This window comes from Camelus dromedarius, chromosome 4 (assembly GCF_036321535.1).
Source record: "Camelus dromedarius isolate mCamDro1 chromosome 4, mCamDro1.pat, whole genome shotgun sequence".
In the NCBI taxonomy this organism is placed as follows: domain Eukaryota; kingdom Metazoa; phylum Chordata; class Mammalia; order Artiodactyla; family Camelidae; genus Camelus; species Camelus dromedarius.
Window position 1 is genome coordinate 89,923,541 of NC_087439.1, and position 23,689 is coordinate 89,947,229.

At 39.9% G+C, this 23,689-nt stretch overlaps 1 protein-coding gene across 15 annotated transcripts in view; it reads right to left on the reverse strand.

Moving 5' to 3' along the window:
* Nucleotides 1–2,430: 2,430 nt before the first annotated feature.
* TRIP12 (thyroid hormone receptor interactor 12) overlaps nt 2,431–23,689 on the reverse strand; it is a 131,173-nt gene continuing 109,914 nt past the window's right edge. For all 15 annotated transcript variants that reach the window (XM_031452341.2, XM_031452340.2, XM_031452338.2 and 12 more), the window contains 12 exons: nt 23,296–23,447; nt 22,362–22,504; nt 21,012–21,168; nt 19,638–19,736; nt 11,858–11,972; nt 11,408–11,562; nt 10,259–10,423; nt 7,785–7,949; nt 6,169–6,282; nt 4,278–4,372; nt 3,672–3,775; nt 2,431–2,969 (listed from right to left, as the gene is read on the reverse strand). In XM_031452341.2, the coding sequence (XP_031308201.1) occupies nt 2,773–2,969; nt 3,672–3,775; nt 4,278–4,372; nt 6,169–6,282; nt 7,785–7,949; nt 10,259–10,423; nt 11,408–11,562; nt 11,858–11,972; nt 19,638–19,736; nt 21,012–21,168; nt 22,362–22,504; nt 23,296–23,447 (1,661 nt within the window). In that variant the 3' untranslated portion in view covers nt 2,431–2,772. The remainder of the gene's footprint in view (nt 2,970–3,671; nt 3,776–4,277; nt 4,373–6,168; nt 6,283–7,784; nt 7,950–10,258; nt 10,424–11,407; nt 11,563–11,857; nt 11,973–19,637; nt 19,737–21,011; nt 21,169–22,361; nt 22,505–23,295; nt 23,448–23,689) is intronic.

A 23,689-nucleotide genomic window follows, 5' to 3' on the forward strand; every position in this document is an offset into this window, starting at 1 on the left:
CAGCGGCACCTCCCCTCCCCCCGTCCTGTACCAGAGTCACGGGAACAGCCAAGGCAGGAAGGAGGGACTTGGGGATATGCCTTTCTTTACAGAATGCTGAGGTGAAAACATGGAGAACCAGGGCTGAAGAAGAGAAAACTCTTGTCCAATGAGAAGCTGTGTGTAAGGCTCCTGCTGGGCGTGGCTAAGGCATCTGGAACTCTCCGTGTCTTCCTAGGAAGACAGTCTAGAACTTACAGTTCACTTCTCTGGGGGGCTGGGAGGAGGGGAATACATGAACCTAACTCTTCCTTCCTTCTTAGAGTTAAATAGTTAAAAATGTTTTCATATACAAAGCAGATCCGATCCGTAACTGTCTACGTGGCAACGCCACTCAGTGTTAGCTGTGACTAACATTGGACTCTGCCTTGGCGAAAACTCAAGGACAACAAAATCTTCGTCACTACCCAAAGGTCTATGTGTGTAAAGAGTACTTAGAAAGTAGTGCTTGTTGACAGGATTACTAAGCAAAGAAATTTAAGGCATAACTGGAGTAACAGCAAATGAAGTGTATTTTTCCCTACGAAGCAGTATTAAGGCCTCTGCCAAGGGAGATGCTTTGCAATGGGAAGAGTCTTCCTGCCCCTACTTAACCAAGGATCCCCCAAATTCAGGAGTAAGCTAAAGACTGAAAGCTTTTGAACAGCTAACTACTGACTCTGAAACAATCAAGCTCCAGAGTTTGATTCAAAACTGCCAAAGGTACTCGTTTGATGCTGAAATCAATGAGGCCAAATCTGCCAGGGCTGTGATACGGATAAAATGTCAAATACAGGTATTTGAAAATGAAACATTACTTTGTTTATACATATGTCTAAATCCTAACAACAAAACCCTTTAAAAAATGAGAAACAAAATGTCATGTTTAGGCAAAAGTCTTTTGTGCTTAGTTCGTATAAAGGTGTCAGAACAGTTTAAAACCAACTGGCTCATTAACAGTAGTTTCGCTTGATTCAACTGCACAGCTCCTAGGCTGTCAAGGTTAGAACTGCAGAAACCCAACTCCCTTCTCAACGTGAAGCGGCTCACTTGCCAGGGCCTCTGCAAGGACCAGGGAGACACGCGCCAGCGCCCCTCCCGGCTGCAGTCCACGCAACAGGGTCACGGGCTGCTCGTTTAAGGCCATTTAAGTGCAAAGCGACACAGGAATCTAAATTAAACAAGCCGCTGAGTTTCTTCTAGGTGGTGGAATAGGGAACAAAGGGGTCTCTACATCCACAAGACTCTGGAACAGCAAACAAAAGAAAATTGATTTCTCAAAGTCCAATAAAACAAAACAAAGCAAAACAAGGAGCTCATCTCTCATTTTCAGAAAGATGAATTATGGAAATTCTCTCAAGTCTATGCAACAGGCTTAATTTTGAACCTTAGGAAGGAAGGAATCTCCTCCCATTTTCTTTCCATATTTTATGCTCTTCAAGTTGCTATTAGAAATTCTTTGAATAGCGCGTCAGCCATGACGCAAGATCATGGAGACGTGGTGGTCCGCTTGCACTGAGACATCTCTACAATCCAAGTTTTGCATACAGCACAGAACTATAAACAAAAAGGTGAAGCAAACTTTATTTATTTTCAGGTAAAAACATCAACCTGATGAATTATTGCAGATTTGAGAAATCAGCACATAAAACAACTGGACAGAGCATTGCTTACAGGTGCTTTTATCTGTGTCGAGACAAAGGCTGAGCTGTTTGTCCCAAGTGAGCACTGGCAGCAGGGGAAGAGGAGGGTGGAAAAATGAAAGAAGACGATGAACAAAAACTTAAAACCAGAACAAGGGAGAAAAACTTTTTTTTTTTAACTCTGATAGGGAATGAAAGCTGCTAATTTCATTTAAAACCGTACATTAATTCCAAATGTTCTGGCCATAGGATAATAAATACTGGCCAGCCCAAGCTGGAGACCTGTTGACCTACACAAAAGAAATGAATGAGCTCCCCCGTCTCCACTCCAGGGGTGGCTGTTGCCGGAATCGCCATGTAAACAGTCCTCGTGTGTCACTGGTGGGAGGCCGGTAATACCCTACAACTATATTAAAACTAAGCTATAAGAAAAGGCTACCTAGTTACAAAGGCTGAATTATACTGACAATATATTTCAATTCCATGAATTTTAAATTATATCTTAATTTGAGAGAGGACACGGAACAAAAGCTCATGGCGAATGGAAATGTACCAACTGTGGGTATCGTATACAAAGACGGTGTGAACCGCACAGACAGGACAGGGACCAGGGCGGGAAACTGAAGGGAGTGAAAAGCACGTGGAGCTAACCTACCAAACTGTATTTGTCAAATACACGTGAGTTTGAATTTCTGTACTTATGTACAAGAGTTGTCTTTGGAGGAAACAAAACTGCAGACTTAGCTAGATGGATACACACAGCCCAGAATTAAACTGCACAGCGACATTTATTGTTTCAGCCTGGAAAACATCCCTTTTGTAAATTTCACACAGCAAAGCAAGTTAAAAACTTCACTCATCAAATAAATGATAATTTAAACAAGAACTTGCTAAAGAAACCTCATCACAACAATGTTTTAGGGCCGGATCACTTTAAGTCCATGGGGCCATTAATGAATATGAACCAAGTGTCTCTTTTGTAATCTGCAAGCCGTTTTTCCTACAACAAGAAGGCGTAACATGTTTCCTTGACTCAGGTGATACATTTAGAAAAGAAATCATGATTTTTCTCTTTTGCTGTAACAGGCAGACACCGCGTGGCTCGCTGTGATCAGGAGAGATGGAAGGACTGCTGCCCCTCCCGCGCGGCCATCAACAGCTTCTCCCGCATGATCTCAAGGCTTGAATAGTCCGGCAACTTAAGGTAGTTCACACAGGTCATTACAGAGGGCAGGAAGTCATCTGGGTTTTCCGTTGATTCAAATGTCTTCCGGACAATTGTCAGAGGTGGATTCAAGCTCCGGAAGCCTGATTAAGAGGGAGGGAAGAAGGACCAAGCAACTTGGTAAGTTTACAGGGCGCCTGCCAGCGAGCTCAGAGAAAACAGGCTGTTATCCATGAGGAGAACTGGTCTGGAATCACAAGTGTGGACACCCTTTCTTATCAACCATCAGAATACATGACACCGCTCTGCTTGCAAAGTTACCACACGCAGGTCTTCTCTCTTGCTTGGCAATCAAATCTGCACGTTCAAGACACACCGAGTGTATGGGACCTGGTACCTGCTTTATTTACCACCAGAGTCACTGAATAACATGGAGGCAAATAGTTCTTTATGCTTTCCTTTGCTTTTAAAACAGAGTACCAATTCAACTCATATTAGGATTCATTTCTGGAAAAGACGGACTTTTGAATACCTTCTCATTTAAGTCATCTAAGGGTTAATAATATACAAATGACTGAGAATTTGACTTTCATGTAGAGCTGCAAGCCGCACTGCATGTACGTTACTGATGTGTTTAAGACAATCCCTATGAATCTCCTTGCCAGTGACAGCTCTTAATACACTGCAAAACTGAGAACTTAGGAACATTAAGATATTGCAACAACGAAGAGGAATTGTAAGTCAAATAAACCGTATCCTGCTATTGGTACTGAAGTTTCTCTCTCTGTCTCACACACACCCCTCCACACACCCCCATAGCAACAATAAATCAACAGCATACCCACCTCCAACAGGCAATCTTGGGCTACCTGTCACAAACTGGAGAAATAACCTCTGCTGCTCATTATCAAAACTACTGAGAATCTCAAACAAGAACTTCACAGCCCGACTACAACAGAAATAAATACACCAAAATTATTTCATCATATTAACATAACAGTGTGACGCTCGCAATTAGGTAGACTATCAAATGTAAATATGATTACATATGAATTCACATTATAATGCACTCAAATCAAATTTGTTTCTGTTGTTACAGTTGGAATTCAAATGGAATGATTACAGTTGTAATGAATACGACTTGTTGTCTGGGATCGTACAGATATTTCCATTTTACTGCACATAAAAACGGGCTATGGGGTCACCCCAGGATTACCTGCTTTTCCTCCCCTGCTCCCCACCGCCTGCCCATTTTCACAAAAATACTTGAGAAAAAACCTCCCCAAACCCTTTGGGTCCTAAAGTTATAGTCTTGAGAGAAATGAAGCCAAAATATCAGAAAGCCTCCTTTAATAAGTAAACAAAGCTAAAAGTTTGTCTACACACGCACACACACAGTTATCACCAAATTCTTCAATATAAACTGGACAACTGGCAGCCCCAGGGAGTACCTGTCATGCGTATAACCGTGGTCTGGCCTGCAGCATTCCATCAGCGTCTTTGCATCCCAAGTGTCCGCTTTACTGCCGCACAGGAGCTGGTCCAGCTGTGTGTTGAAACAAGGGCCACAAATTACTAACGACACAGCTGCACAGCTGAGTGACAGTGCACACCACATGCTCTGTTTTGTGGCGTGCGATCCGAAGGGCTACAGAAGTCCAAAAACTTCTGGGGGAGAATATAGCTCAGCAGTAGAGTGCACGCTTAGCATGCACCAGGTCCTGGGTTCAATCCCCAGTGCCTCCATTAAAATAAATAAATAAGAAAGCAAGCAAGCAAGCCCCCAAACTTCTGCTTCGCACGCTTTATGTGATGCGCTCTTCTAACAGATTTGTAGATTCCTTCCCCTCTTTGGTTGCACATTAACACGTGCCCTGTCCATCTGCAGGAACAAGGTCCTAGAGGAGCCTTTAATCTGAAACAAAACATACCTGAGACAAACCCCTGATACGTTTTCTTAATTCTTGTCATTTCTTTAGAGGCTTTAACTTGATAATCTACTTCTAACCAGGGAGATTTTATAAATCCTGCCTTTCAGAAACACAAGGGCACACAATAATGGGAGCCAAGATAGAGAATACTGAGCTGGAGAGAGAAGTGGGAGAAGAAAGCTGGACTGAGACACGGCAAAGGAGTAGGTTTTCACACTGTAAAGAAAGGCACTTCCGTGCCACGTGGTTGTCTGGGCTGTCTGGACCAAGCTAGCCATTAGAGAACAAGTATCAGAAAGCAAGAAATGTTCGTGCGTCCTTGGAAAACCTAACATCTGTTTCAAATTAAATTACCTTTTCCCTGGTTAACCGCCCATTTGCGGAGCGACCGCACACTGAGAAAATCCACTCAGGACATGAAGTCTGGTGTCTACTACGCTGCCACTCACTGTCAGGCACTTCATGTGTCTGGTTCAGTAACAGAGATTGTGCCCGTTTTCTAAATGGGCCGGTCAGAGCAGACACAACAACTTGGATAAAGCCACACAGCTAAGTAGTGGCGACCAGCATCTAATTCCAAAAGCAACACCTGCTGAGACAATTCCAGGTGACACTGACACGTGTCACTAAGTACCAAATCAAAGTGGACGTGAAAACAATACTTGGGATTAAAATGATAAGTCATTCAAAGATTTCCAGATTCAGCCAGAAATAAATGTGTAGTCTAAAGCTAGCATTCAAAAAAGAAACAGAAAGGTTTCCAACCTGGAGAAACCTAACATCTTCTAGACCCTTTCTTTGACATCTCACTATCAGAGAGTAGTTCTTTGAGATTCTTGTTGCACTTATAAAGATGGCCAGGAAAAACCATGCATAGTTCATTTATTCCACTCTCATAAGTGTTCTCTGTGATTCTGGCAATTAGATAATTTGCAACATTTCCTTAAAACGTCAAGGACTAACCTCCATCATAAAACAACTAATGTCTCGTCCAACCCAGAAAGCTGAGTTTAAAAATAGCAAGTGCAGCCTCCCCGGTTCAGGACTTGGGGCCCACGGCTCTCCTGCAGCCCCCAGGGGACAGAAGCCTAAGTCCCCTCTCCCCCAGGAGCACCGAGGGCCAGTGGACAAGGATGCTATGCTTACTCAATCCCACACAGACCCCATGCTCTACTATTTACAGTATATTTAATATTTATCTAATACAAAATATGAAATTTGTATTTAATATTCTTCCTTGCTAGGAGATGATCTTCTCTTTCACAGCCACCCTCTTGCTCCCAACCCTCCACCTTTTTGTTTGTTTGCAACAATGAGATCTCTGACTAAACAACATAGAGATAACCCACAAAGATATAAATCATAGGTACAGAACTAGAAACAACCATTTCTTTACACATAGACTACTCACTTCTTCAGGATAGAAGTACTGAAGATGACTGAGGGGAAAGACTGATTCAAATCCATCTCTGAATGAATCAAATTGCCTGGAAACACCTTCATTTAGTGCCCAGAATATAACCAGCTGCAAAAAGAAAAGTCTTTTAAAACCTGTGACAATATTTCAAATTTCTTTCCCATTTGGTATTTGGCAAAGTACAGTGAATACATCCTTCCTCAGCACTTAAAAAACAGTCTTTAAAATATCTCCCAGAAAACTGCATAAGAGATCATTCAGGTCAACTTCTAATCGAGGGGCTTGCCAATAAGAAAAAGTAAAAAACACCAGATACATTTATATTTAGTGTGTTTCAAAAATTCATTTACGTAAAATCTCTACGGTATAGAGCTACACGTTACCTTACCAGATGAGAAGCAGATGAGACTTTCCCAAAAGAAAAAAATGTTACTGAGAATTAAAGATAATGGTTCAAGAGGCACAATTACCAACTGGTACCTGCTTTTAATTTTTAATGTGCAATTTTCAGTTCTAAGTACTACCAAATTCTTAAAACCCAACAATTCAGCAGTATGTGCCTTCAGTTAGATAAAGAAACTGTGGAAGGCAGTAACGTGAAACTGAGGGGTATGAGGAAGCATTTGTTATTGGTCCAACATCTCCTAGTCATCAATAACTGACCAACCCTTTGGGGTCAGGAACAGAGGACCTACTGAGATAAAAATGAAAACAACAGTGTTTTCTTGACAGTGAAACAAGCATTATTACAAATCAGTTCCAGAGAACCTTAATCTGGAGTTAACTCATCATTTACCAGTTAGATGGAAGGTGAGCTTTCTCAAAGCAGGCGGTACAAGAACACAGTCCTGCTGACCTTTCAACGAATCGCAGAGCTATTAGGCAGACTGTCAGGCAGACTAAATAGTATGTGAGATCCTTCCCTCTCTCAAACTGAGGAGACCAGAGCTGAACATTTTCAGAAGTTCTACCTAAAATTCTACAGTAAGTTAGAGGAAAAGCAGGTCAGGTACACATGGCGTTTGGCTTGAACCCAGTGTTCTTTTCATTCAGTGTCAGTCATAAACCAAAAATACTTTTCCAAAATTAGTGATAATAAAGACTTATATATACGTTGTAATTCAAAGTATAATTTGTATTCAACACAAAATTGTTTTTCCTAAATTTAACAAGCAGTCAAGAACCATGAAAGGCCTCATGAAACCCGTAAGTGTGTGCACGTGCGCACATACCTCGAGCGTTTAAGGCAACTGGGTCAAGTTAGGTGGACTGACAGAAAGGTAGAAGTGCAGGTGAGTGGGAACACAAGTGATGGCCCCTTTTCACTGGCTTCTTCTTAAACTAACAAAATGTGATGTTGCCAGATAGTATTCAAACTTGGAAGACAGAGTTCGAAGTCACATAAGGGATTGTGAACTACAGGACATGTTCTCTCAGGAGCAAACAGGAGCTAAGGCCTGGACAAGCGGACGTCATGCAGTGGTCCCGGTGTCAAAGGTCTCACAGAGTATGTGCGGGCGGCCACGGGACACACGCCTGGGCTTCACGGGACCGTCCACTCCCTCTCCCTGCCAGCCGTCCACCCAGGCCAGCCCCGCCGCCCTACGTACTCTGAGGTACTCCTCTAGGTTGTGGATGGTGACGGGTATGTCCTTCCCTCCTTTCTTCAGCTCGATGTTAGGGAACCCTGGCAGAGTGAAGTCCAATCCTAGATCTTCAACTGAGCAGCCGTTCATAGTCAGGGTCTCTAATGCATATTGTAGACTCTCTTTGGTCTAAAAAAAGGAGAGGGGAGGGGCTGTCAAACACAACAATCCACTCAATTCCATCTGTGTTTATAAAATAAAAGGTATGCTCATCAATTTTCTGGGTTCCTTAGTTCATAGCCTGCTTTTGCAGCATATTTTTTTTTCTTTTTCTGACACAATCTACACAAAAATAAGTCAGTGAGATCACATAGGCAATAATCTTAAATGCTTGAGAATCCAACTATTTTAATATGAGAAAATAAGACTGCTTGCGTGTTCCTCCATAATGAGATGTTTGCTACTACTCAATCTGACCATATTCAATTAGATTTCACAGGACATAAGAGTTTGCATAATGGTCAATTTAAGAGTCTAGTCTCTAGAGCCGGATAAACTTTTTATAAACTCTAGGCTAATCTTAATGAATCCAATACACGTACAGAGCAAATACTGAGTAATGCAACACAGGGAAGAAACTGTAAACACAAATGGTGCGCTATCTAGTGAAAGTAAGTAATCTTTTCCTCTGCAAGCTCTAGTCTAAGGAATACCTGGAGACTCTGCAATTACTGTAGGCCTAGCATGAACAAACTTGTATTCACACAGCAACAATGCGATGAAAAAGGTTCCAACAAATCCCTAAGAAAAGTCAAGTCCTACTCTAAAGACAAATGTTAAAAACAGTTGTATTATTCACTTTTTAAAATGCTTGAGATTATGAACGGCTTACATAAAACATTATTTCTTTTAGACTAAGAATCGAAGACCAACATACAAAACTGCAAATTGTATCTGAAAATGGGAGTGTCCAGTACAGGAGGAAGAGGGTAAATGAATTTCTGAACTGAAGATGCCTCTGTGTGTGACGTTCCGAGAGGCTAAGCAGTCAAGGTGCAGAAAATCAGTCATCTGGACAAAAAAAGACTAAGTCCTAGTTACCAGTAAGTTCTTACAGAGGAAACTGCTGCTTAGGATTCCAGGTAATGCAAAACGCAGAAGAGGGGGCAGCGTTATTGGAGATGGAGGTGTAAGAGCGCAGGCTGCAGAGGGCACACAGCCTCGGCTTGCCCTCCAGCCCCCCACGTTCTAGACACGGGCCCCTGGGTGGGCGACTCAAACCACCTGCCTGGGGTCTCTTGTGTGTAAAGCAGGGGTAACAGAAACAGACAAATCTCACAGCAGACTAAGTGAATTTACATGAGGCCCTTGGCACAGTGTCATGCGTTGTACCTTAGTTCCATTTGGGGGTGGGGGTGGGGTGCATTATTTATGTAAAAGATCATCTTAAATAAGATTATGTAGTTTAGTATTTACAAAGCTGGTTAAGCGTAAACCTAACTGGCTCTAAAAACCCTAAGACAATAGATCTTATATGAAAAAGATGGACTTGACCTCTGTAAACACCAATTTCTCTTAATAAACATTTTCCCCCAAATCACCAATATGAAAAATTAATTTTCCTACAAATCATCATCTTCTCTGATAAAATGGTATTTTAAAACCTCATCTACTATAAGCTCCTCTCCACCTTATTAAGAGAAGTGGCAATTGCACGAGCTACAGAACTTTACTCTTACCTTACACAATTTATAAAATGAGAGATGGTTTAACACTGGACCACGTCACCTGCCCTAGTATGAAGACCATACGCCACTGTTTTTTTAACACAACTTTGTTTTCTTCCATTGTCAGATACAGAACCACTAATTCTCTCAGACTGAATCAAATAATTTTAAATTTTGTTAATATATAAAGAATATACACTAATGATATAAATTACTCAAGATCCATGAGCTCTAACAGAGAAACCTCAACATGTGTTAGGAAGAAATAGACACCCAGTATTGACCTTTAAAAATATCTTCCTGAGATCTCTCTAGAAACAAATGGACTGTTCCTAAATTAAGCCATCTTTCCAGAAAAATCAATCTGTCTTGAGCACAGCATTATTGATTCAAATGCTCACTAAAAGAACTCAGGATCTGCCCAGATACACAATGTCCATGTAAAATGTGATAAGCAAGAGCCCTGTGGTTTTGTTAGGCGTGTATTTTATTTGCTAATCAAGCTATTTGTTCATCACCTGTTGTTATTATAGGTCATCTTACCCAGTGTAAAATCGTATGTTTCAGTTATTATGAGGAAAATCTGAACTCTTCTAATATAGAACAGTAACTAGACCAATACAAAGCACTTAAAGCCCTTCCTACAGTAAGAAACTGACCCATGTGACTATTTTCTCATTTTTTAAACCTACCTGAGAATTTTTTTTTTTCTTAATTGGAGGTACTGGAGACTGAACCCAGGACCACTTGAGCTATACCCTCCTCCCTTACCTGGGATTTATCTTGTTCAAGTCTTTTCTTCTGCCTGACAATGTCTTCTAGGTGATACACCGATCTGGCTACAACTGGATCAATGTCAAACAAATCATGTGATGTCAGCGAAGTTTCCTGCCGCAGCATCCATTTATAAAAAGGTAAGCCCAGGGGAAGGTCCACCTAAAAGGGAGATGCAAATATTGTAACAGTCACACTAAGCTTCCAGAATTGCCTCTAGTGACACTTTAAGAGTTCACCTTAAAAGGACAAGGAATCTCCAGGGAAAAAAACATATGCAGGAATGTTCTCTCTCATTACTGTTTCTCCCATTTAAACTCAATTTGAGGCCCTGATATTGTGAAAAATTTAGGACACTGAAGAATCCTATCTAAACACTGACCCTAAAAAGGAAGTTTTCAACGATGGTCATATACTCTCCATAAGGACCGCAACACCAAGAGATGCCTGGTGGAATCTTACTCTATTTTGGGCCAAGGAAATTCAATTCCACTTTAGTTTGGATTATTGCATATCTGGCAGCAAGAATTTAAAAGATCCAATAATTATCATTAAAATAAAAAATGGAACTTCTAAAGTAACGGATTAATAGTCCATTTTTCAGCAACATGAGGATTGTAAGCTTGTGAATTTGACATCAAATGAAAATATCTTATACATACTGACAGAGTATCTCAGAAAATATAAGAGAAAATGAAGAAAAATCCAGAAATATTCAAACCTCTGTAAATACTAATTTCTTGGGTAATTTTTACTACTGCACTCTAATGGAAATTTACTTTAAGTACATGTTCATGCTTTCCTACTGAATTAAAAATCTAATGTCAAACACTTAAAAAAATACGTAATTAAAACCACCCCTAACGTTGCCTGATTCTCTGAGCCCTTTACTAAAGGAATGGTCCACAGACTGGTACTTAAGTATCACCTGGATGCTGGTGAGAAAATTTGGAAACTTGGGCCTCACCCATGAACTGCTGAATCAAAACTGGCTTTTAAAACAAATTCTCCAAGCAATTCATATGCACATTAAGGTTTATGAAGCACTGTTTTAAAATACAGCATAAAGTGCAGGGGATTAAGGTACTGTCATAGAACACAGGTACAAAAAAAATATCATAGAAAAGCAAGTAATTCTAAACTTACCAATCTGAAATCCATGATAGCCTTGGCCATTAACTTTCCTAGGAAGCGAAACTTCATCTTAACCTTTGCGATGTGAGCTGGCTTAGCTGTCCTACCAAAGGGAAGCGCAAACAGGCCTTGGAGGTTTTGAATATACTTGGTCCCTTCTTGGCTTCCTATAAAATGAGTAAATCACCAAACTTCAGGTGCTATTTCCCAAAACAAGACAAAAATCTGCGAATTATGAACATTAAAGACATTTTATATTCTCAAAATCAGATAGCAGATCACAGAATGAAGTCCTCTAGAGCTGGAAGGGCCTCCTTTATTTGATAAACGAGAAAACAAAGGTGGAAAGAAATTAGGTCAGAGCGCCTGGCCCTCTACAGTAAGTCACATACATTTAATGCATCCTAAGGGCCTTTTACCTGATCCAAATAGCACATTAACGAGCTCACAGATTAACATTACCTTTCGGATTGCTAAGAGTTACTTCTTCCCCTCTCCAGAGACCCAAGTCAGCTCTCTGTAGTTCCTGAGATACAAGTGCATAAAACTCCAGTGTAGGCCCAAGACCTGTGCCAACCTACACAGGAACAAAAGCAGATTTCACACTTTAGAATTTTTTTTTTTAACCTGCCGACCTTTTGGCAGTGTGGATACTAACAGCAACTGTTTATCAGGATGTATCAGACTGTCCTGACTGCATCCCTCAGTCCTGGTCACCTGGAACAAGAACTAGCAACCCCATTACTGCCTACTCCCTTTGGCCCCGACGCCTTAATTGTCCGCTTCAAGCTGTGTAATGACAAAAGCACCCTTATGGCTACAGACCTTGCCCTCAGGGACTAGGAGGTACAGTCTGGACTGGATCCCTTTCCCGTTCTCTCTTTGGTAAACTGTCACCTGAAACCAGTTCAATGTCCACTCCTCTTGAGAAGCCTCTTTATCTGCCCAGTTCCTTTGCTCCCGTCCTTTAGAACTTACATTTTGGCTACTTAAGTACTTATCACATAACACTGCCATAATTTCATTATGTGCTTGCATTTTTCACTTGAGGGTAACCTTAACTCATCTTTGTGTCCTTTATAGTGCCTGGGCACACTATTTGCTAGAGGTTTGTTGAATAAAACATGAAAAGGGAAGGTCTGAACCCACGCCAGCGCCCGCAGGGCTAACTTGGCTTCAGAGAGTGTGTCAGTACTTCTTAAGACCCAAGGTACACTGGGCTCTCTGAGAGCTTGACCAGCACACACACGTGGGGTGAGTGTGCCCCTAAGATTCTGACTTGGCAGGTCTGGTTTACAGCCCGGTATTTTTAAATAAGCTCCAAAGGTGACTGCACAGCTGTGAATATAAAACCCCTCCTCCATGAGACACGTGATCCTGGGCAGTAATCTCAACCTAGTTCATGTTCCATCAAGGTCCTATCAGCTCACACCATAAACTAGATATACAACTAATGACAAGTTAATACCACAGTTTATAAGCTTAGTCCTGTCCAGAAGGCTGTATTTCACTTACTGATTATTTGCAAACAATGGGCATTATTTTACCATTCTCACAGTTACCTTTAAAAAGTACCCCCACTAGCTTACACGATGAGATGTAGTTTACTAAATGGTTAACTGTAACTTTCCAAGCAGAGACCTGCCTGGACCTGGTGATGATTTCCTGACCCACCTCCATCTCTCTGCTGGTGTTCACGGCTGTAACTGGAAGCAGCATTCAACTCATGCTGCAGCCAAACCTTGGAGCCATCCGCGCCTCTTCTCTTTCTTATGCCCCACATAAAAACCCATCGTTAAACACGGTAAGCCCCACCTTCAAAATATGTTCTAAACTGGTTACCATGGATACATTCTTATCTGGTCCCAATGCTAGAGCCCCCTAAGTGGTCTTCTGCCCTAGCATTCTCAACAACTCACATCCTAGTCTCACAGTGTGAGTGATCCTTCCACAACCCAAGTTCCTATCATTCCTCCACCCCTTCCCAAGGCTTCCCATCTTGTTCAAAGCAAAAGCTCAAGTCCTTAGCTCAGCCTGCATGTGCTATGTGAGCCCCGACTCCTACCTCCAGCCACTTTGGAATCCTGCCTCAGGGCTTTTGCTTCTCTTTTCTTTTAAGAGATAGTCTTTCCCTTAGACAGTAATGACTATTGCTCAAATGTCACCTTATGCCGCCCTATCCCCTCCCCATCATGCTCTTTTTTCTTTTTGTATATGTATACATATTTTATTGAAGTACAGTCAGTTTACAATGTTGTGTCCATTTCTGGTGTACAGCATAATGCTTCAGTCATACATGAATATATACATATATATATATTCATTTTCATATTATCATCATAAGTTACTACAGCCTTGAATTGAATCTAGTCCCCTGTGCTATACAGTATGAACTTGCTGTTAATCTATTTTATATGTTAGTCAGTATCTGCCAATCTTGAACTCCCAATTTATCTCTTCCCACTCCCTTCCCCTGCTTGTAACCATAAGTTTGCTTTCTATGTCTGTGAGTCTGTTTCTGTTTTGTAAATAAGTTCATTTGTCTTTTTTTTTTTCGATTCCACATATAAGTGATATCATGTGGTATTTTTCTTTCTCTTTCTGGCTCTATCTTCTTATTTTGCTTTATTTTTCTTCAGCATACATTTTAACATATGTGTGTACATTGTGTCTGTGTGTGTTCTGGCCTCTCCAAACTAAAAGAAAAATTCCAGGACAGTAAGGACTTTGTATATTTTTTTTCTACACTGAATCCTAAGCATTGGAGGAAGGCAGAAAAAAGAGGCAAAAAGACAAGACTGCAGTAACTCCTGGTATCCATCAGATGGTGCTTTAAAGCCAGTAAATCCTTTCTCCTTTTAGCACAATAATCCCAGGCTACATAGAAATCATAGATCAGAACAGCCTATTTTCTTCATCCAAATACTGTTATTTCCAAAGGTAAAACGGACTTGACTTAAAATAGTAAATGACATGGGCACCACTGTAAACACTTTCATCAGAAAGTCTCTGTGAGGGTGGAAGGACCAGGCCATATCAGCTCTGGCAAGTGACCCCTACACTGGGCTGGTCAGCTGCCTTGTAGATCAGCCTCATTTTTTCAGGTAACTTCATTCTCCCCAGCTACTCCATGAAGAAGACAAGTACTCTGGTATTGCTTCATTTATTTTTAAAGGAATGTAGGGATACAAAATCCACGCCCTAAAATGTCTCTTTGGCATGCGAATTATTTAGAGCTAAAAACAATCAAGGCCCAAGACTCAGGAAAAAACTTTGACCTATCCTCTCACTGCCTAAAAGAACTTAGATAAAGGGTTTGTTCCTGGAACAGAGAGCTATCACCATAGGTATCTGCAAAGAGCATGGGTAGGTATGTGGGGGAAAAGTAGGCCTAGAGATCAGAGTCCACGCTGTGTCCCATTGTCTCTGGTAAACAAATATTTGCTAGGCCAGGCAAACACCTGCTTTTCTGACTCTTTGTGAACTGCCTTCCTCCCCTTTAAAATCTCAAACCACTACCCCCAACAACTTCTTGTCTGTGGCTGAAGATGGTATTTAAGATGAGGGCTTTGGCCATTTGGGTGAGTTACTCAGACCTCCTGGGTCTCTCTTTGTTTCATTTTCTCCTGTTAATCTGTCTCATGTCAATTTCTGAGACCAGCCAGAAGAACCTAGAAGGATAGAGGAAAATGTCTTCTTCCTCCTCAGAAAGGGAAAGCATAAAGCTCTAGGGGAAAAAAAACAAAACAAACAAACAAACAAAAAAAACAGAGAAACAAATAAGTCTGACAACTTGTCTTACTTAAAACTTTGAGAGGAAGTCTTTTTCTTTCAAAAGCTAGTGCTTATATACTAACATACACCATGTAACAGGTTATGCTATGTTTACATATTTTAGCTCATTTAATGAGTCTAACAACACGAGGCACATTTATTATGCCCTTTGTTGGGATATCACTGAGGAGTCTACATAGCTTGCCCAACTTTACACAGCTCTAAGTGGCAGGACCAGGCTCCACAGTCCATCTTCTTAACCTTGTACCATCCTGGAGGCTGGGTCATTTTAAGCCCCAAACTTGGGGGGCTTAGGTGGTTTTCTGAGCCCAGAAATTAATTCAGTTTTTTTTGCTGGCTTACCAAAGATCTCTACTCAAGAATGGAGCCCATTTTGTTCTGACATTTTGCATTAGGACTCTTCTAGAGACAGTCTGAAAGCCTTCCTGGTGGCCACCAGCTGAACTTGTATGGTTGAATCTGGTTTACAGCCTAAGGCCCTATGCATATGTAATGCCAGCACTCTTCCTGACCTCTCTTCCCCAATGAAGTCAGCTCATGGAATCTTTCCCAGAGTTATCAGGTAAGAACCATCAATGAAGATTATAAAATCATGATTTCTGTATCAGCAATTCAATCCTGGCCTGTGGAACAATCAAGCGTGATGCTATTCTGGAACCTGCTTAGGATTCATGTAAGATGTAGTTTTGAACAGAGGTTTGAAGGATGAGAGAAAAAAGACATTCCTGGCAAGAGAAAAATACGTTGGAGGGAAAAAAAAAAAAAGTACAAAAATCATGTTTAAATATCCAAGCAGACCAAGTTAGCTAGAGCAAAGGTCTTACAGTTTTATGAATAAGAAATCTGGGCATGTAAACATATAAGAACTGCATCCTCTGAGCAATAGGCATGATCAGGGTATATTCAAAAGATCCAAATTTCTTATCCCAGAATTCAAAGTCTCCATTCCATCTGCCTCCCTTCCCATCACCTCCAGAGCATTTACTTCTGTCTGCTATTCACCACCAAGCCTGATCCTGTTTAAGCCACATTCTTTGGCTCCTTAACTCTCCTCCTCTTTTTCACTAAGGCCTAACTCAAGGGCTTGCTTCTCCTCATGGCCTTCCTCACACATTCCTGGGACAGTGCTCCTTGTCTGAAAGGCTCATTCACTTGGTACCTACACCACTCACTTGCCACACCCATCCGTACCTCTGTCCTGTGCCTCCCCAACTACACTGTGACCCTTTGAGTGCAGGAACTCTGCCATCACCCGGACCTCTAGCACACTCTATACTTCCCAGTCCACAGCTACTTAAAACTTTTCAATTTGATGACTGAATGCTGTTGCCTTCTCAAAAGTCTTAACAAGGGGGAGAAAGCGCTTAAGAAAATGAGTAAAAGACCAAAGTCATGATTAAAATTACTTGGTTAACTATAGATAGCATTGTAGATTAAACTGCTAAACCTGTACAGTACTTATCATGAGCCAGACGCTGTTCTAATTCTTCACAATACGAACTCAGTCACGACTCTGAGGTTGTACTATACTCACATTTTATAGATAAGAAAACTGAGGGGCAGGGTTGTTAGTAATTATAAACAAATAATTGGTATAATGGAATGCTTGGAAATGTCATGTCCATTAGAGTTTCAAAAGTCCAAAAACTTAAGTTTTGTCTTAAGAAAAAATTAAGAGGAAGAGGCAGGAAAGTATTCCCAGGAGACTCAATACTTCACAGTCATAATATATAAAAAAATCATTATTATTTGAATCTTTTGGTGTACAGGCCTGGCTATTTAAAAGCATCCCAAAAGATCAGAAGAAAAGTAAAGCTGTCTTCTTTCATAGATGACATGATTGTCTACAACATGGATCAGCAAACTACAGCTCAGGCCTACTGCCTGTTTTTGTACAGTCTATAAGCTAAGAACAGTTTTTATACTATTAAATGGTTGAAAAAATTCCTAAATATCTCACAATGTGTGAAAATTATATGACTTCAAGTTTCAGCGACCATAAATGAAGTTTCATCGGAACACAGCCATGCCTGTTCATGTTTGTATTGTCTAGGCCACTTTCACTGAAGTGTCAAAGGCAGAACTAAGAAGCTGTGATGAAGACCAGATGGCCCTCAAAGCTCTTTACAGAAAAGTTGCCCAAGCCCCATGTCTACAATAATCCTACATAATCTATTTAAAAGTTTTTAGAACCAATTAAATTTATCAAGGTCACAGAAAACACAGTCAGTATACAAAAACTAACTTTCTTCTCTCAACTAACATCAGCTGGAAATTGAAAAGAAAGAACAATATTATTTTCAACACCATCAAAAGACATGAAATGTTTAGAAACAAACTTAATTAAAATACGTACATGAGAGACCTCAGACTTCAGTTATGGAGCACACTGAGAGAAGTTAAAGACCTAAATTAGTGAAAGGCCACACTGTGTGCATGGACTGGAAGATTCAATACTGTAAAACATCAATTCTCTCCCAAACTGATCAAGATTCAACATAATCCTAACCAACATCCTGTCTGTAGACACTGACAAGCTGATTCTAGAATTTATATGGAAATACAAGGGGATTGAGAATAACCGAAACAACTTCGGGGGAAAAAAAAAACAAACTTGGAGGACTCACACTACCTGGTTTCAAGACTAACTATAAAGCTCCAGGAATCAAGAGAGTGTAGATTAATAAAGAAAAACAGAAAATCCAACAAACCTGAGCATTCATAATCAAATCATTTCCAACAAAGGTACCTGAGGTACATCAACAGGAAAAAGCATGGTCTTTTCAAACAAATGGTGCTGGAAAACTTGAAAAGCCTATGTTTGGTAAGAGGGGACTGTTAATCCTTACTTTGTATTATACATAAAAATTAAAATGGATCATAGGCCTAAATTAAGACCTGAGTGGGGAAGGATATAGCTCAGTGGTACAGTGTGTGCCTAGCATGCACAAGGTCCTGGGTTCAATCCCCAGTACCTCCATCAAAACCAAAACTAAAAATAAACAAACAAACCTATTACCCACCCCTCAAAAAGTAAAAGACCTCAAACTATTAAACACATAGGAAAAAAATCCTTGAGACCATGGGTTAAGGGAAATTTTCTTGGGATACAAAAAGCATAAACCAGTAAAAAAACAAAAAACAAAAAACAAAAAACACAAAACACTGATAAACTGGATTTCATCAGAATTAACAACTTCTGCTCTTTCAAAGATATTTCATAAGGAAATAAAAACATAAACTACAGACTAATAGAAAATATTTGCAAAACACTTATCTCATAAAGAACTTGTATCCAGAATATATAAAGAACTCTAAAAACCTCTGGTAAAGCAAAACTCAGTGAAAAAGTAGGCAGAATTCTTGGATATTTTTCCAAAGAAGATACATGAGGGCAGTAAGAAATAAAAAGATATTAATCACCAGAGAAACGCAAATTAGAATTACAATCAGATATCACTATAAACCTACCAGAATAACTAAAGTTAAGAAGACTGACAGTAACCAGGTGTTGGTGAACATGTGAATCAACTGAAATTCACATACTATGCTACTGGTGGGAAGAAAAATGGGAAAGCTACTTTGGAAAACAGTTTGGTGTTTCATATGAAGTCAAAACATACCTTACCAAGTAACTTAGCAATTCAACCCTGAAGTTTTTTACCCAAGAGAAATAAAAACATATGGCTACACAAAGACTTGTACACAAATGTTCACAGCAGCATTATTAAGCATAAAAAACTGGAAACATCTCAAATGCAAATCGACTGATGGTTAGATAAACATATGACAGTAAGTCCATAAGGGACCATTACTATTACTCAGTAGTGAAAGGAAACAAACTGATACACGCACCGGTTTGGATGGACCTCAGAAGCGTTACACTCAGTGAAAGGAGAGAACACAAATGGCTACGTACTGCATGATTCCATTTATTATGATATCATGAAAAGCCAAAACTGTAGGGACAGAAAACAGATCCGTGGTTGCCAGGGGCTGGGGACTGACTGCAAAGTGGTCTAAAAGGACTCCTTGTGGTGATGAGATCTTTATCTCGATGTTGTAGTGAGTACAGGATGCAAACATCTGTCAACTCTTAGACTGTGTATCCTAGGAGTGTTCATTTATTATGTGAGTTGTATCTCATTTTTTAAAAAATGCAGTTTAAACATTTTGAAAGTTATGTTTAAAACCTTTTACTTTATCAACCTAAAGACTACACAAACATTTGCTCTTATGTAGGGGGAAAAAAACCCATCTTTTATTATGCAATTTAAGCTTAAAAGATGGAGAACTTAGAACAGATCATTCAATAAAGAACAGAGTAGATTCCAAGTTTTGAGATAAATTTCCCAATTGTCTTGTAGAATTTCACAGCACCAAGAAGCTCTAGTGACATCAAGAGTACAAGTCAAGCTAAAAACTGTCAAGAGACTAAGAAGCTCACCTCGTTTTCATACTGGATTTCCAACATAGCCCGTGAGCTGCCAAGATCCTGCATCACAGACTCCGCTTGTTTCAGCAGCTCTTCTCTGTTCACAGTACGCTGCAAAGTCCAAGTACACATGTGAGGAAACTTTAATAAACAGACGGCATTATTTCTCTCAGTGCAAAAAAAAAAAAAATCAATTCAATTGTTAAAAATTATTTCTTAAAAAAAAGCACATCTCAGAAAAAGGTCTAAGAAGAAGCTGTAGTGTTACAGAAATCGGCAGCATCCTGGTGAACATGAAGAAAAGCTAGATGTGAGTGTAATTATCATCTTGAGCCCACGGCAAACTCAGAAAATTCAAGTTGGAAAAGAAAAGACCTTTGTAACCTTGTCAAACATCAATGCAATTCGGGGTGCAGCTCCAGGAAATCTCGCTGGGTACGTTTATAGTCGGATGATGGAGAAATGGGTGTGGAGGTGACAGGAGAGCTGGAACCTACGGGCTCTGACCTGCACAGATCCTGTAAGCACTACTACAGACATCTACTAATGAGATTCGTGGTGATGAGAAAGATCTTGGTAGATTTTCAAATGCTGCCAACACCTTGTTTATGAAATCCAAATGATACAAATAAAGACAGGAGGCTTTAAATACAATGTTTTTTGTTTTGTTCTGTTTTGCTTCTCATTCTTCCCACTTCCCCTTTTTATGTCATTACTAATGGGAGACTTTTGGAGATAAAGTCTTTAGGACTACAGCCTTGAACAAGAATCCTCAGATGAACAGAGAAGTCCTAAGTATAAGGCAGAGCAGTGTCAGAAGAGTAGGTCTGGTCTCTGATGGAAATGGCCTGGGGCTGTGTGGTTTCAAGCTATCAGTGTGGAGCCAAGATTAGAAGCACAAGATGAAGTCAGCAGCACCAGGGCTGACTGGTCTAGAGACATGAAATACATCAAGGATTTTGTTAAGGGAATGAAGTGGGTCTGATTAATTCTACCTACTGCGTAAAGGATCAATTATAAAAGGGAGATATACTTTGAGTTCTAATTTAGAAAGAAAAGGAAGGAAGCCTCAGTAAAAGAAGATTCTTTCTTGGAGTTATGGAGACTACAACAGAAAAACAATTGTAGAAATCATTACAGAAACTGCGGGGAAAGGACTCTTACTGGAGGATAAAGAAGAGAGCCCATGAAATTCACAGGGCAATACGGCTAACACAGGTAATAAAAAGAGAAGCAACACAGATGATAAAAGATAAGGGAAGAGATGACTGTGACTAAGACAAGCCTCTAAACGAACAGGGATAATTAGATGCTCCTCATTTCTAGTTTTATTATTTTGAAAACCTCAGTTTAACTTATCTTTAAATACTTTTGGGAGAAACTTACTTTTTTTCTATCCAATCTAGGTGCAACTCTGCTATCTTGAGAATCAGACTGGTTGATTTCTGGGTTGGTATCAAGTAATCTTTGCATTGCTCGGTCCCGATCAAATGCAGTTACATAAAAAAGCATTTGCCGGGTATCAAAAGGGAAGAAAAATGGGCTGTAAAAAGATGCAATATAAATTTATTATCTGAATTAGAATCAGAAACTATTAAAAAAAAACCCTATATTAGAAACAACTTTTGATACAATTCAAAATAATAATTATAACCAATAAAAATGGTCTACTCAAACTAATTTTGAAGAATTTTCACAATTCTTGCATTCACTTTCTTAGTAAACAAGTAATAATGTATTAAGCAGCCATTCACTATGAAATGTGAAATTCAACCATTAAAATCAAGTCTATACATGATGATCTTTAATCTGCCCAAAGACCTTTTGTAAGTATAACACGACTAGTGAAGGCTAAATTTTAAAATACAATCACCACTTTACCAGGTTGCCAACCACCCCATTCCACATACACCCAAGTAACGGTTTTACTAAGTTCATTCTGGCACTTGTCAGTCACTCAAAACTGCCAAAAGGCTTATTTTCAAAGAAAGAACTTTGTAGTAACACAGGTCCTGCTGCCTCCTAACGTATGATTTTGGTATTTCTTGACACAGAGCTACCAAGAGCATTTCCTGTAATGGTCCATACGTTCAATATCTATCCTGTCCAATTCAGGTAGCCACGTGAGCACGTGGGTAGTGTGACTAAAAAACTCAATTTCTAATTTTCTTTCATTTTAATTCATCTAAATGTAAATATAGCCACATGTGGCTAGTGGCCACTGTATTCAACAGTTCTAGAGTCTCAGAGGATGAAGGCTGGGCCCAAATGGACTCAGAGAATCAACCAGCTCCATCTTTGGAGTCCAGTCCGATGACGGCAGAGGACTGAATCTCCTCAGACAAATATCCTTGTGTTTTTTCCTATTTCATATACAAACACACATACGATCAAGCAGACTGGTACTAGACCAGCTGCAGCTCACCTAGTCTGTTTCATCCCTTTTTCTTTCCATAAATTTCATTTCATTATTTTTTTATGGAGGCACTGGAGGTTGAACCCAAGACCTCGTGCATGCTAAGTATGTGCTCTGTCACCGAGCTATAACCGCCACCTTCACCTAGTCGGTTTGGATGCTAAATCTACACTATTAAGCAAGCTATGATCAAAAATGACAATGTTAACTCAACATATTTAAATAGGTTCACTAAAGACTATATTTTTGTATAGAAATAAATAAACACCAACACAGTGGTAACTCTCCCAAGGCCAACATTACAGAAGTGGGGGTCTTACCAGGTTTTTCCTAGCTCAGTGAGCCATGTTGGGATGTTTCCTGTCATGATGACTAAAGGGTCTTGAAGCTGCCTATTTGCTTTTGCTGTCAACTTACTGTTAATAAATTCACTAGTTGGGATAATCTCCTTGCACACTGCATTCTGTAAAATGTTAGGAAAAAAGTCTATTATGTAGTAAAATACTAGGATTTTATTCACTATCTCTTCTTTTATTCCCAAATATGTATACAGAGTGCCTAGATTTCACCCGCTGGTTTCCAACATATCTACACCTTCTCACTGTATGTTCCAACCCAAATGGCAATTTAAAAAAAAAAATGGCGGTACTGGAAATTGAACCCAGGACCTCGTGCATGTTAAGCACGTGCTGTACCACTGACCCGCACCCTTCCCACCACAATGGGAATTTTTACAGTGCATGGTTGAAACACCCTAACCCCCCACATGCCACTGGCACCAGCTCTGGTGCCAACTGATGTAGCAGCTAATGTTTCACACAAGACCAACACTTTCATTCTTCCCTACATTCTGTAAGTACTGAAGATAGCATTCAACTTTTACTGGACTTCTAATTAATATACATCTTAACTTAAACAAATGAACTTTTAATTAAAAGTACCTAAGATTTTTTAACTATAATAAATTCACATTCAGTTTTTCATGTTGTAGCTTACTTTTATAAATTATAGCTAGAGAATATTTTACAAGTCTGCCAAGAGAACTAATCCAAGAACATGGTCCAGGAAAAAAAAGTTGTTCCCACTGATGAGTATACTGTACTTCACTGGGCTAGGATCCCTGCTGTTCAGCTGAATCACTGTTTCTGCTTCTAGTACAACAGGAAGTTGGTCAAGCACTAGACAGAAACTATGAGATTACATGCAATGAACAAGACATCAGGGAAAAATTAAAAACTAAGCAACATTACTTACATCATACAAATAATACCAGTATCGACTGATGGCATGTAAAACTCTTAAAAGAAGAATCACATCTAATGACGGGTCTTCAAAAGTTATATTTTCAGGTGGTGTGGGTATGAGGTAAACTTCTAAAGGATTTGATACTGATGGGCACACTCCATCTAGAGGGCAGGAGATCAAAGTTAAATGTTGATCAAAGTTAGAAAGGCGAAGCCAACGGAGACAGTGTCATCTCATCACGCTTAAAATAGCAATCACAAGTGCTACTGAGATTTAACGCCTGGTATCTTATTAGTAGAGTACTGATAGCTTGAACATCTTTTTTTTCCTTTTTATCATACAGACAAATCATCCAGGCTTACAAATTCATTTTCCCTCCCATACCCACATATTACAAAGGAGA